Source organism: Capricornis sumatraensis, chromosome 6 (genome assembly GCF_032405125.1).
Source record: "Capricornis sumatraensis isolate serow.1 chromosome 6, serow.2, whole genome shotgun sequence".
NCBI classification, from domain to species: Eukaryota; Metazoa; Chordata; class Mammalia; order Artiodactyla; family Bovidae; genus Capricornis; species Capricornis sumatraensis.
The window spans coordinates 100,501,311-100,517,302 of NC_091074.1; the positions used below are offsets into that span (position 1 = coordinate 100,501,311).

At 38.8% G+C, this 15,992-nt stretch overlaps 1 protein-coding gene across 1 annotated transcript in view; it reads right to left on the minus strand.

Moving 5' to 3' along the window:
* The window catches only part of GRIN3A (glutamate ionotropic receptor NMDA type subunit 3A), a 194,266-nt gene that overhangs the window by 126,502 nt on the left and 51,772 nt on the right, over positions 1 to 15,992 (minus strand). Inside the window, exon 2 of the mRNA XM_068974563.1 lies at positions 8,453 to 9,057. Within this exon, the coding sequence (XP_068830664.1) occupies positions 8,453 to 9,057 (605 nt within the window). The remainder of the gene's footprint in view (positions 1 to 8,452; positions 9,058 to 15,992) is intronic.

Below are 15,992 nucleotides of genomic sequence, written 5' to 3' on the forward strand. Positions count from 1 at the left end.
TTTAATGTTCATTCTCTACTTTATTTTTCTGAACTTTGTCTTCCCCTCTCTTTATCTTCTTCACCTCTCTCTTCCTTTTGGTGGACTTTGTATGAAGGAAATATCAATATTCCATCCTGTTAGGAAAGAGATCATGTCTTTAATCAGCTCTTGACAACCCCTAGTTAATTTAACTGTTTTTGTTGTTGTTGTTGCCATCTAGGCTCCCTCCCACCCCTGAAACCTATCTATTTACTTCCCTTTACTTTTCAACATCACTTTTACCATCTCTTCCTTATTTTTAATTGCTCTTGAGAATCTTTGTCAATGTGTATGGCCAGCTACTAAGTTCAGCTTTTACTTTGTGGCCTCTTTCACTGAATGAGACCTCTGTGCTATCTGTCTCTGACTCTATGTTACAATAACATGAATTTACCGTCTTAGCCACGGAGCTTACCCTTGGTCCAATTCTGTCAGAGCATATCGCTTTGCTTTTATTCTCTATATGTGGGGCATTAAACATTAAATGTAGATGATTTTTTGAGCTACTTATAAAATGACTCCTTAACTTTCCCCTGAAATCCTCCTTAATATCCTAATGTATGAGTATTTAGCAGCTGATGAACTGCATCTTTGAGGTTTTTGACTGTAAGATCCTTGAAGGCACGGATTTTGACATTCTCCACATTCTGAGAGCAGTCTCTTCCATATGGTTGCTGTGGGAAATGGACAAATCCTCCCTTTCCCACTGCTCTGCTGCATAACACTGCAGGCTGTTCAGCTGAAAGAGACTTCAGTGTTCATCTAACAGTCTGTCACACTGAGTCATCTTTGGATCTTGGCCACGACACATTGCCTGGCCAGAGTAAGTGTTCAGTGATGTTTGTGGGGCAAATGCAATTAAACACATGTCTTCTGCTCAGGTCAGACATGTGTCTCTTCAAGAGCACTTCTTCACTTTGCCAGAAGAATGGGGCTCAATCAGCCAGGAAGTATTTATATTTGTAGTGTATAGATTATTCAGAACATTGAAATTCTAATACATTTCCCCCTTAACAATGGAGAGTATCAAAAATAGAAATAAATTCTATGAGAAACCTCTCTGATAATAAGGAATTTAATAGGAATTGGAAATTACTAAATTTCAATATTTAAAGCAGAGGGCCCACATACTATAATCATTGATTACATTCTTATTTAAAACAGCTTACAAAACTCATCTTTTAAAATAGATTTCCATCAGCTAATGAAAACGGCAATTTAATAACATACTAAATCTACATACACATAAGTACATACATAAACCACTGGGGTCTGGTTTTCCAATAAGCGAAACCTTAGAGGAGAAGTAGAGCCCTTGTCCTTCTTGACTATTTTTCCCAAGAGGAGGAAAATGCTAATCTATGTTTGAGTTATGTTTTAATATATCTCTTGGGCTATGTGTGTGTGATGTGATGGTATCACTATGTCAAAAAATTAGGCACATAGACATAGTGCCTTGTTTTCCTGCTTTCATGTGGCACAACTGGCAAGCTGGTACTTTTTTTTTTTCTGTTTTTCTCCTACGTGGAAGTTAGATCTGTTCCATACTCTTAGGCTGTTTTCCTTTCCCTTCATTTTTTGATATAAACCTTGACTCTTCTCCATAATTATGGCCTGTGCCCAACCCTTGGATGGCTCCTCGTTGCTTTGTGTAATATCCCATGTTAATTCCTTCCAGTGCTCTAGATCTGGCTCTGGCATTAGGCCATGTGCTGATATCCCTTCCCTTAGCGTAGCCCTGGCAATGTGACACTACATAGTATTTATTGGTCGAGAATCCATCCGAAAGGTCAGGGGGACTAGAGTTTGAAGTTGCCCTGGTAAAGATCTGGAATTCAGAGTACACCTGCAATGCGAGTGTGTTCAGTTGCTTTTGTGTCCAACTCTTTGTGACCCCATGGACTATATAGCCTGCCAGGCTTCTCTGTCCATGGAATTTTCCAGGCAAGAATGCTGGAATGGGTTGCCATTTCCTACTCCAGAGGATCTTTCTGATCCAGGGATCGAACCTGTTTCTCCTGCATTTTCTGCAATGGCAGGCGGATTCTTTACCACTGAGATACCTGGGAAGCCCTGCAATACTGCTCTCTATTTTTTTTTTTTTTTGTGTGTGTGTGTGTGTGATATATTTCCAAATTTTATAGTAGATGCATACAAAGTAAAAAGTCAACAAAGAATATGATCACAATTCTCACTCAGGCAAATAAAAGCTTGGAAGCTCGCCTAATTTGGGAAATTTCCAGTTTAAAACCTGTGGGAAGCTAGATTAAGCAAATTTAAGCTGCATTCTTCAAAACAGGGTCTTGAGGGAATACACATCTTTCACTGTACCTTATATTTGAGGCCCTCATGACTTAGAGAAAATTTTAGACTCAGCTCTTGCCATGACTTAAGTGACACAGAGGGAGGGGCAAATTCAACGGCTTTAGCCAAATTAGTTCAGTGACAGGAGTTCCTACTGGAAACATCTGGAAACACAGACCTTAACTGTTCATCCTCAGGAGTCACCAAAGCACATGTTTTCTAGAAGTACTGACTCCCTGTTAGTTTTGCAGAGGCAGTCAACTTGGGAGTAACAGCTGGACACAGCAGGTCACCTCACAGCAATGGGTTCTCCTTGGGGACCCAAGAAACCAGTTTTAACATCATCCAGCCCCTGGCTTCCAGGTTCAATGCAACGGCATTTCTTTTGAGTACAAACACACAGGCTAACTAGTTTGAGTCTGTCGAGGTCCTCAGGACAGGAACATTTATACATGGGTCACCATACCTCCTGATTTATATAGCTTTTGTCTGAAAGAATATGAATTATAAGGTAATGGGATCACAATTAAGGAAAGTTAATATTAACTATGAAAAAGCCTGGAACTTAGATATAGGCAGTTTAAATCTTCCCCTATAAACTACTAACTGAATGACCTTAGGCATACCACTTAACATTTCAATGTAGGAATTCCTTATAATTAAGGAAGTCAAAATCTCCAGAGATTAAATAGCTTTGCCAGGGTCATAAAGCCAGTAAACTATTATAAAGGTGAATAGGAATACCCTAAATTAGAATTATATCATGCCACCTCCAGGTTTTCTAGAACCCTTCTAGTATCCAGTAATGAGATGGGGACCATCATCAATTTATACCTTGGGAATTTTGAATGGGTATTTTGTTTTAGTCTTCTTTTCTGAAGCTTCCTAGTGCCTTGTAATATCTAACACATAATACAGTCTGATTAATACATGCAGAATCAATAAATAAATCAACATTTACAATTAGTGAAAGGCCAGTGAATCTTGGTATTGCTTGACCATATAAGAATAAAGATGAGCATAGCCTGGGAGGGGAAGGAGTCTCTTTAGCACACAGAACCATATTTCAAGGTCAACTGAGGAGGGCATAACAATGCCAGATAATATCAGAAGATAATCACTAGTAGAATGAGTGTGGTCTCAGTGGGGAATGATAACTAAATAGCTGGCTTCCCTGGTGGCTCTGTGGTAAAGAACCCCCTGGTGGCTTTGTGGTAAAGAATTATTCAGTAGTGAAGTCATGTCCAATTCTTTGCAACCACATAGACTGCAGCATGCCAGCCTTCCCTGTCCTTCACTGTCTCCTGGAGTTTGCTCAAACTCATATCCATTCAGTCAGTGATGCCAATCAGGAGATGTGGGTTCAATCCCTGGGTCAGAAAGATCCCCTGGAGAAGGAAATGGTAACCCACTCCAGTATTCTTGCCTGGGAAATCCCATGGATGGAGGAGCCAGGCAGGCTGTAGTCCACGGAGTTGCAAAAGAGTTGGACATGACTCAGTGACTAAACAACAATAACAACAACCAAACAGCTAGGTCAAAAAAAAATGGATAAAACACATGGATAAGTGGAGGAGCATATTGTCTCTTGGCAAAAGAACAAAAGAAGGGGGTCATAAGCTTCCTGGAAGCAGGGCCCCTATTATCTATTCTTTGTGTCTCCAGCATTAGCCAATGTCCTAGCCTAATATTAGCAAGCTTCAACATATGCTTGAGGATGAACAAATGAATTAATCACTTGATACAGAACTGAACTGCAGAAGCTATTCAAAGAAGAAAGATAAGATTCCACAGCCTGCTGAGAAGTTAGAATATCTATCAGGACGATTAATTAACTAAAGAGTCAGGGACGTCTTATGCCACGGGGAACAAGGTATCAATCCATGTCTAGGCTCTTGGAATTATTAAAGGAAGGCTAACTCCCTTTGACCAGGTTATGAGTGACTCAAGGGGTTCTTTCTCCAGGAAGATAGATTCATTACCACCCAGGGCCTTCAGATAAGCATGGGCAAATCCTAATTCTAGGAACAGCAGGCAAGTCCTTCAACTCCTCTTCATTTTCATGAGACTGGTGTTTAGGATGAGATAAGGGAGTACATGTAGGCAAAGCTAAAACCAATTTTGAGAAATAAAAGCAATTTTTATATCTTTATGGCTTTTTAAAAATTACTTGTAAGGCTTTTATGCTATAATACTTTATTTGGTTAATTTGTTACAAGATAATGATTTTATAAATATGTCATGGCTAATGTTCTGGCTCTCAAGTGATATCCAGTATGTGTATAAAATGCAAACTCCTTAGCATAAAAGTCCTGTGTGGCATGCTATCAATTTAACAACTTTTCCAGAATCATGTCAGATTCTTCTCATAGGCAATGGATGTGCCAACTGTACTAAATTTCTTCAGATCCTGATGAATTTGCAATGCCATTTCCTGTGCCTGTGAGTCTGCTGCAAACCAGAATGCTTCTATTCTTTTATCAAGATCCAATTCCAGTATTTCTTCCTCCTCATCAGCTCTTTGAGAAGAGTGTATTATTTCCTCCCTGTGTATCTGAATGTTTCTATTTTTAAGAATCACAGATCCCTTTGTTTTCTACATTTCTTTACTTTACAGCCTCATGCACTAGGCTGTACACTCCAAATGGCAGGATGCAGCCCTTTATTTTGTCTGCCTCACCCTAGCTCAACAAATAATCACTGACTTCCCTGGTGGCTCAGACAGTAAAGCGTCTGCCTACAATGCAGGAGACCCGGGTTCAATTCCTGGGTTGGGAAGATCTGCTGGAGAAGGAAATGGCAACCCATTCCATTATTCTTGCCTGGATAATCCCATGGACAGACGAACCTGGTAGGCTACAGTCCATGGGGTCACAAAGAGACGGACACGACTGAATGACCTCACTTTCACACATGTATTGCACATGTATTGATGAAGTTATTGCCAAACAATATATCAGATATCATTGCTTCAAAATGATTTACATTTAATAAAAACAACTTGAAATAAATTGCTAAAGATCACAGTATGAACTTGGTCCCCAAATGGTTTTTGTCTACATTTAGTGATGGTGGATGTTTGCTCTGCCATGTGGGGACCTGGGAAGGATCAAATCCCTTTCACCTGTAATTATGTTGATGTAGTCTGCCATGAGAAATGATTTTTTCCTAGTCTAAAGGCCTATGCTGAAAAAGTCATGTTTTTGGTGATTTCATTAGCATTTGAAAATGTTAACAATTCTGTCAGCCTAAACTGAAAATGACTGTGTGAGAAATGAAAGCTTGCATAACTCTGGCACTTGCTATTCATGGCTCATTATGCTCATGACTTTCATTATGCAGTGAGGAAGTAGGGTCAGCCTCACAAAATTTAGGAACAATTAAGAAAATTACTGTATGCAGATGTGACTTATGGACTGAGAATAACGAACTTTCTAAAAGACTATATTCAACAAAATAAATCAGGATGATGAAAAATCCACAGATATTTTATAGCTTAAGGCAGCTTTTCAGTTATTCATTGTAAAGACTCCTTCCAGGGCTTTGCCCACTTCCCTTGACCCTTTCCTGAGCATTTTGAAACTTTTTCTTTGACTCTATTCCTCATGGAGTTTAGGACGTCCTAAGGATATTTCCCGAAGTTCTTTGAGTTCATTCTCAAACACATCCATGGAGATGAAAATATTGTTGCTGACCCATGTGCACTGTGAATTGCTACCAAGCTCCCTAACCTCACAGTCTTCTTTTACAGTTTGCAAAGTCTGTGGAATAAACATGTGGAAATAGCCACAGGTCAGAGGGTATTCACTAACCTAACATTCTATTAAAAAAAAAAAAAAAAAAGGAAAAGAAAAAAACCAGATGGTACCTAGGTAAGTTTAAAAACTCTGTTTTTAATTTAGACAAAATTTTATTTATCTATTAACCACTCATTATTCTTCTAGAGCAACAGATCATGTAGGGTGTAAACATAAAATCTCCATTTCTTCTTCTATGTTAGTTTCAGTAAATGTCTATTAGGTAGCCTCTATACACTAGGCATTAAACTAGATTGAATAATAGTGTCTCCATTTAATAGAATTTATATTTTAGTTCAGAAATCAGACACATAGACAAATAATGCTGATGGAATGGGCTAAGTACCATCACATAATTTCATGTACAAAGTGCCATTGGATAAACTAAAATTTGAGGAGCCAGAAAGATCAATTTTATCTTGATAAAATGAACCCCTGATAAGCATACAACTGAAGTTAACAAATATTTCTCTCTAGCTTCTAAACATTTTTAGGTTCCAAACAGAATTGTTTTTCTTGTGCTCTCCATTTTATATGAGACAGAAAGACATTAAATAACTTAATATAGTTTTCACAAGTGGATTTTCTGTCTACTGTTTAAGATTGTCCTTCCAAAATAATGACTGTTTGAAATTATAGCTAAAGACTTTGCTTGTGTTTTTGTTATGAAGGAGGATGTTTCTTATCCAAGATAAAATCTTGAGTCTCAATTACATGCTAGTTCCAAAACAGTAGATTAAATCTGGATAGTGGCTATAAAATAAAACACGCATAGACTTTAATCTTGAGGCAATTCAAATACATTATAGGAAAAGTGGAAAGTTCAGATGATGATAGAACATTTAGTTTATCATTAATAGATTCCTAATAAGTGAATTTTAAATTATTTTATTTTATTAACAACCTTCTTTAGGGTGAAAGTGTTAGTCACTCAGTCGTGTCTGACTCTTTGTGACCCCGTGGACTGTAGCCCACCAGGCACCTCTGTCCATGGGATTCTCCAGGCCAGAATGCTGGATTGGGTTGCCAATTCCTTCTCCAGGGGATCTTCTCAACCCAGGGACTGAACCCAAGTCTCCCACATTGCAGGCAGACTCTTTGCTGACTGAGCCACCAGGGAAGCTAGGCTGTACTTAAACTATGCCACATATATGAGAGACATTTAGTATGTTGCTTTGCACATAGTAGATGCCTAATGTGAAATGAAATGTAAAATGATTGGGACCTTCTGACCTTTCCTCAAATGTTCCTGTCTTTTAAAAGGCAAGACTGAGATTGCCTTGTACTCTTCAACACAGTCAGTTGATCCTATTGCAAGACTTCCTGAAAATAGGATCAGTCTATAGCTAAGCCTTCACCTCTGGAACAGCAATAATTCTCTGATGTGACCTCTCTGACCATAGGTGGTCTTTTTCTGAAAAAATTCTAGGCCCTTGCAAAATACCCTTTAAGGACTTCTTTTTCTGGGGATCATGAAAACCATGACTATAGGGTGGATTATTTTTTAACTTAAACAGGCTTTTTCATTCCAGCTTCTGAACCAGACTGAGGAACTGGAAAGAAAGGTGGCTAATTTTAAAAAGTGTGTATATATATACACACACATATATAACATATATACACATATATATATAACATAAAATTATATATGCACAGACTTTACTCTTGTAGAACTTAGTTCTGTCTATCTATCTTTTTACTTATTATCAACTATCTGTCCACCACAACTCCTCCGTGGCTAGTAGGATCTATTATTATATCCTTTTTACATCAGTGGGTATAGGACATAGAAAACTAAGGCTCAGAGAAGTTAAACCACTTGACCGAGTCATGCAAATAGTAGGTCACAGAGCTAAAACTCAAGCTCAGAGAGTCTGGCTCCAGGCTCTTTGTCTTTAACCACTTCTCTATCCTCTCTAATGCATCATAACCTGGGAGTAGAGAGAAAAGTCTATCTCCTCCTTGACTAAATTTTTTTTTCTCTGAAAAGATTTAGATTTTTCCAAGTCTGTTGGTACAGGAAACAGTGGGCAGAGAGGGAAATATTTGTTGTGCGTTTACTATGAGCTGAGCGCCGTGTTAGGAATTTCTTGTATATAATTTTGTGGTCTCTTTATCACATTAAGCTACATTCAATATTATCTTAGTTTACTAATTAGAAAACAGAGACTCAGAGTTTTTTTTTTTAAAAAGCCTTGCCAAGAACACACAGCTAGTATGGGACTAAGCCACGGATTTAAAAACAGGATTGAGTGTTCCCCACTACAGGAATATTTTACTTCCTATCACAGTCCTATGAATGGGGATATAACCCAGGCCTTGCATCCTACCTTGATAAATATTGTCCTGACGTGAGATTTGCAGTTTCCACATCCATGCAGTTCATTGTGCTGGGAATGAGAGCAAGTTCTGGCTGGATCATGGTGGCTGTGGCTACAGCTCTTGCAACCAGTTCCATGGCATCTTGTACATAGTACTCAAAGACAGACTGTGTTGTTTTTCCATGAGCAATCAGCCCTAAGGGCAGACCTTCTGTCCTCAGTTTCTCAACATTCTGGGAATCCCCCAGTACCCAACGAAGTTCAGGGAGCATTACCCCAAACTGGGTGGTAATTTCGAAAATCCGCCGGATACTTTCCATGTCGCAGCCAAACATCACCATTGTGGGTGTACTGTTCTTAATGCTCTCCAGCTGGACCTGCAGGAAGCTCAAGAGGTCCTCAGTGGAGGAGAGGTTGATGGTGATGTTGATGATAGAGCCCAGGTGGAACTTGGAATTATTCTGGGTAAGGAGGAGGAAGTCGGTGATGTTCCAGTCTTCCTGGCACAGCAACAAGCTAAAATTGTACCAGTTGTTCATGGTCAGGATTGAGACAGTGACATCAGCATCAGAACTTAATGAATTTTCTAAACTCAGTTGGAGGTGAAGGGGATTCTGTATTTAAAGATATGAAAAAGAAGAATTAGAACGTATTGGCCAAAGATTATAACATAGGGTACTTTTACTTTCTTGTGAGGCTTAATCTTTTATTTTTCCCTGTGATATTCAAGTGCCTCTGGGATAAAATTCACATAATTTGGAAAGCTGTGTTTCCTGTCTAATGGAATTGATTTCTTGCAACTGATTTCCTTATAATTTACGCTTAAAGTACTAGAGGCCGATGGTTCTTGGTGTAAATGTCAGGGGTAACATGACTATACTTTTAGTCTTAAATTTTTATCAGGCTTGCCTGCTTCCTTACAGACAGTTCCCTTTAGGCACCCCATTTCTAACTATCCCTGTTGGGAATTCATTCATTTGTTAAATTTTCCTGTCAGGTGAAATAATTGAAAGAAATTACTTTTGCTTTCCTTTAAAACTACTAGCAGAAAAATCTTAAAACAGTGCAGATACTTGTATAAGGATGGTGTGGAAAAAGGATGCACTAGGAGATAAAACCTGGGATTTATTTGGAAGGAATGATGCTAAAGCTGAAACTCCAGTACTTTGGCCACCTCATGTGAAGAATTGACTTGTTGGAAAAGACTGATGCTGGGAGGGATTGGGGGCAGGAGGAGAAGGGGACAACAGAGGATGAGATGGCTGGATGGCATCACTGACTCAATGGATGTGAGTTTGAGTGAACTCTGGGAGTTGGTGATGAACAGGGAGGCCTGGTGTGCTGCGATTCATGGGGTCGCAAAGAGTCGGACATGACTGAGCGACTGAACTGAACTGAACTGATAGTTTCCCAAACTTTTAGCTGCTGAGGAAGGCGATTGTTCTAATATATGTGGTACCATGGCCTGAATGTTTATGTTTCCCTCCAATATTTATGTTGACATCCTAATCCCTGATGTGATGGTATTAGGTGGTGGGACCTTTGGGATGCAATAAGTGCAGAACCCCTCACAAATGTGAGTATGAGATTCATGCCCAAGAGGTTCAAGAGAATTCCCTTACTCCTTCCGTCACATGAAAACAGTGAGAAGCTGGCAGCCTGCAACCTGGAAGAGGATCCCAACAATGCTGGGACCCTGGTCTTGAACTTCCCCCCTGCAGGGCTGTGAGAAATAAAATTCTGTTGTTTACAAGCTACCCAGTCTGTGGTATAGCAGTCTAAACACACTAATGTGTGTGTGCTTAGTTGCTCAGCCATATCTGACTCTTTGTGACCCCAGTGACTGTAGCCTGCCAGGCTCCTCCATCCATGGGATTCTCCAGGCAAGAATATTGGAGTGGGTTGTCATTTCCTCCTCCAGGGGATCTTCCTGACCCAAGGATCAAACCTACATCTCCTGTGTCTTCTGCATTGCAGGCAGATTCTTTACCACTAAGCCACTGGGGAAGCACCCCAAATACACTAAGACATATGGAATAATTAACAATATACTCAATCAAAATCAAATACATAGTCTAACATTGAAGATTAGATTGCATTTCTATATCTAATGAGACTGGATTCTTGCTGTGAAAGGTGAAATGTGTGCCATTTAAACACACGTATATAACTTCCATCACAATTTCATCTACTTATAGAACTCACCAACTCAATGAAAGGAGAGAAACTTATTTGAAAAATCACAAATTACTAATCATATAGGTGAAGTGGAAATAGTCCTCTAATGAGTAAATCTGCTCTCAAGAGCAGGCATTTGACATATTTATCTAACATTGACATCCTTAGAATGGTTAACATAATCCTTTATACAAGGTAGGTGTACAATAGATATGGGTCAAATTGAACTAAATACATTCACATTTTCGAGTTATTAGACTGTTGAACTATTTTTGAGAGCTTGCCAAACATTCAGGTTAATAATATACGTAGAAAAATGAGGACTTTCACAGTGAAGTTTCATACACTGGTACAAAACTAAAGTGTAGCTTTTCCTTACCCACCAAAAAGAGTGTAAAAAAATAGTTTGAGCTGAACTTTGAATAATTTGAAGGGTTAAAAGGATTCTGATAAGTGTAGAGGAAGGAGTGAGGATTCCAAAGGAATTTATGGGAGAAAAACTATGACCAAAGACAGGAAATGAGAGTAACCATATGGTAAGTAGGCACTGCAGGCAGACGCTTTAATCTCTGAGCCATCAGGGAAGCCCTAAGTAGGAGGGAGTCTTAAAATTTATTTTGAGAATTTGACTTTCGTCCTTCCAAATTAAGCTGTGAGCAGGACTTGTAATGATAAAAGCAGAGCTTTTGGAGGATTGTCTATGGGCTGCATTCGAAAAGGAGAGGGAAAATAAGACTTTCAGGATTTCATTTAGGTGCTAATTGTTTTAACTGGAAACCAGTGTTGGTAATGATAGCTGCCACTGCTACTGCTAAGTCACTTCAGTCGTGTCAGACTCTGTGCGACCCCATAGATGGCAGCCCACCAGGCTCCCCCGTCCCTGGGATTCTCCAGGCAAGAACACTGGAGTGGGTTGCCATTTCCTTCTCCAATGCATGAAAGTGAAAAGTGAAAGTGAATTTGCTCAGTTGTGTTCAACCCTCAGCGACCCCATGGACTGCAGCCTTCCAGGCTCCTCCGTCCATGGGATTTTCCAGGCAAGAATACTGGAATGATAGCTAGAATGATAAAAAATGTTTCTCTTCAAATTAAAATTTAGGGACTTCCCTGGTGGTGCAGTGGCTAAGACTCCCACTTCCAATGCAGGCGGGCCAGGTTCAATCCCTGGTTAAGGAACCAGATCCCACATGCTGCATCTAAGAATTTTTGCATGCTGTGAGTAAAGAGCCTACATGCCGAAACTAAGACCCAGCACAGCCAAGTAAATAGAAAGAAAAAAAAAGTTAAAATTTATCGACAAGATCAGATATAAGAGACAGATAAAGAAAGGTGTCAGAAAACCAGGAGACATTATCCAGTAGGTAGTTCCTGTTTCCCGGCTTGGGATGCCCTAGAGCATATAAGATAAAGGAATAGAAGCTTCATTTCCTCACTCCTACTATTGACGAATATAAACTGCTCCAGAGAGTTCTCTCTGTCCTCCCTTTTTAACTTTTTACTTCCTCTTCTGCCTTAACCTTATTCCAGAATCAATGAACAATGGAAGGCAAGTTTAACATTTAGCTGGCAAGAACAAATTATGCCCAACTGTTTTCTTGGCCTTAGTCCCTATTCTGTTGCCAGTTTTCATTCTAAAACATAAATATGACCATACCATTCTTCTGCACCTCTGAATCACCCATAAGACAAATATTAAAATCAACAGTATGGCTTAGGAGGCCATTCTTAGTCTTTAACTTCACCTCCAACACTCCAAGCCTGCACCCCAAAACAAGTCATAGTGGTAAATTTATTTTTCTTGGATCAGAGTGAGCATTTTCACATATAAACAAATTTGAAATGCTGAATTCTCCACTTGGGAATGTATTTGCCTGTATTCATATTCATTTTTCAGAACTCAGCTCTTACATCAGATTTCCAGAAACTAGTTTATGTTCCGTTTACTACTGTTTCTGCTGCTGATCTTTTTTTTTTTTTTTTTCCTCACAATATTTTTGCCCTTTTATTTCCTGCAATGGTGAACTGGATTTTTGTTTATTTGATTGCTCCTCTGACTGCTGCCCAAGCAGAATTAATCATCTCATGTGTGTGTCAGGTTGTCATTTTGTTCATCTCTCTATTACAGTTCTCTTCACACGTACGTTAGTTATTTGGTTAAGTGTGAGACCCCCAGGTTCAATTCCTGGGTCAGGAAGATCAGCTGGAGAAGGGATAGGCTACCCACTGTAGTATTATTGGGCTTCCCTTGTGGCTCAGCTGGTAAAGAATCTGCCTGCAATGTGGGAGACCTGGGTTCGATCCCTGGGTTGGGAAGATCCCCTGGAGAAGGGAAAGGCTACCCACTCCAGTATTCTGGCCTGGAGAATTCCATGGTCTATACAGTCCATAGGGTCACAAAGAGTCTGACACGACTGAGGACTCTCACTTTCACTTTACCTCTCACAACAGAATGGAAGCTTCTTTAGGATGAGAACCATATCTCAACCATCTCTTCTAGTACAGTTCTTAGTTAACCAGTGATACTGTTTATCAATTGGAATTTTCTCTTGTTCATCTCAAGTACTGAGCTATGATCATAATCTTGTCACTGGAAGACTGAGAAGAAGACCATTTCCAGCAGAGCTTCAAAACCCAATATTTTGCCCCCAGTTGGAACAAAGGCCCATCCATGCACTTCCTACAGAAGGATTCATTAAGTTGGTATATGAGGATCAGGTTCTAATGGAGGCAGAATTGAAAACGTTCTCCTCTTGCTAAATAGGAAAGTAACAGTAGCTAATCACATTGAGCATTCAGTGTGCCAGGAAACATGCATTTGGCATGAGAGAGTGACAGAGGAATAAAATGAAGACACTCCCCCTTGATGGATAATGATTAATCCATATAATAGCTATCCCTACTAAGCTATCCATAGTAGCTATCCCTACTAAGAATTCTATTAAGAAAGTACAGATGTGGAAGTTCATCCTTACACAAACTTAAGGAACACAACTCTTCAAATAAATACTTATTAAATAATATAGAAACATCTATTAATATTATATTTATTCAACAGCCTCAGATGCATCATCTCCTAATTTCTCTCCATAGAATAATAAAGGGAAAGGCATGTGTGTGTGTGAGTACACATATGACACAGATATGAAAACTTATAACAAAAAATTCAAGCCTTATAGGAAAACTTTTAGCAAAGTCTGGAACAAAAATTAAACAAGATCTATCAAATGAAACTGAGACTCAAAATCTATGTCTTACATATAGTTTTCTATTTTGCAAAAGAATAACCCATGGTCTGAAAGAAAGTATAATAAAAAAAAATAAATAAAAGTCCACATTGTTTATTTCCTAAATCAGAGATCCAATAACAAAAAAAAACCCCAAGAATCAGGAAGCCTCTCACAACCATGTTGATAGTTACAGAAAACTGCCTTGTAAGTACATTAAATTTATATAAATTAAAATATACAGGCTCAGTAGAATGTTAGGGGGAGAGAAAAAATGAAATTAAATAGTACTGATAATTCTAACTATCCTGAGTATATTCATTATTATATATGACTATTATATACATGGATTATTATATACTGTAATAAATGTTATTATACATAGTTATATATACAAAATTACATATCTCAAATTTAATAGGTAATTTTAAAAACTGAAGTATGGTTTGTGTATGTTATATTAATTTCAGATATGCAAATTTATTATGAAATGATCACCATGATAAATCCAACAACCATCTATCACCATTCAAAGTTCAGTTGAGTTCAGTTGAGTTCAGTTGCTCAGTCGTGTCTGACTCTTTGTGACCCCATGAATCGCAGCACGCTAGGCCTCCCTGTGCATCACCATCTCCCGGAGTTCACTCAAACTCACATCCATCGAGTCAATGATGCCATCCAGCCATCTCATCCTCTGTCGTCCCCTTTTCCTCCTGCCCCCAATCCCTCCCAGCATCAGAGTCTTTTCCAATGAGTCAACTCTTCACATGAGGTGGCCAAAGTACTGGAGTTTCAGCTTTAGCATCATTCCTTCCAAAGAACACCCAGGTTGATCTCCTTTAGAATGGACTGGTTGGATCTCCTTGCAGTCCAAGGGACTATTGACTACTTTATTCCTTAAGCTATCATAACTTATTTATTTTATACTAGTAGTTTGTATCTTTTAACTTCACCTCTTTCATCCAACACTCTTCACCTCTGGTAACCACCAGTTTTTTCTCTTTATAAATATGTTTCTGCTTTATTTTATTTGTTGGTTTTGTTTCTCAGATTCCACATATAAGTGAAATCATATGGTATTTGTCTTTCACTGTCTGACTTATTTCACTTAACATAATACCCTCTAGATCCATCTATATTGTCACACATGGCAAGATTTCTTTCTTTTTTTTTTTTTGTGGCTGGGTTATATTTCATTGTGTGTGTGCATATGTGTTTATCACATATCTGGTTTATCCATTTATTTTTTAAAAAATTTATTTTATATCAGAGTATAGTTGATGTTGTGTTGGCTTTGTGAAACTTTGAAAAGATACACACATCTCAAAGTTCACTGCAGTACTATTTACAATAGCCAAGACATGAAAGCAACCTAGATGTTCACTGACAGAGAAATGGATAGAGAAGATATGGTGTATATATACATCTATCCATTCATCTTTCAATGGACATTTAGATTATTTCTGCATGTGTGTGCACTAAGTTGCTTCAGGCATGTCCAACTTTTTCAACCCTATGGATCATAGCCCACCAGGCTTCTCCGTCCATGGGATTCTCTAGGCAAGGATACTGGAATGGGTTGCCATGCCATCCTTCAGGGGATCTTCCCAAAACAATGATGGAAACTGTGTCTCTTAGTCTCCTGCATTGGCAGGCAGGTTCTTTATCATTAGTGCCACTTGGGAAGCCCTTAGATTGTTTCTGTATCTTGGCTAATTTAAGACATTTTCAAATGTACTTTTCTTATTCTTTGGATTGAATCTTTATTACTACAGAAAATGACATGCCACTCTACCCCACTGATTTTTAGATTTTTATTCCCATTATAATCCGTTTCTACATGATTTTGGAAGCTGAAATGACTTAAAGTATAGGACAAGAAGTGTGGATGGGGAATGGCCATGTTGAAATGTACTCATGGAATGAAATCTCACCAAGACAAGTGTAGAGCAGGAGGGAGAGAGGAATTTCTGAGATGGCAATGCAGTTGCCAGTGTCAGAGAATTGCAAAAATGTCAGAGATTTATTCAGTGGTGTAAGGGAAGATTGGTTCAACTGTGATGTGTCACAGTGGATTTACTACTAGTAAAAGATTTGTTGTTGTTCAGTTGTGTCCAACTCTTTGTGACTCCATGGACTTCAGCATG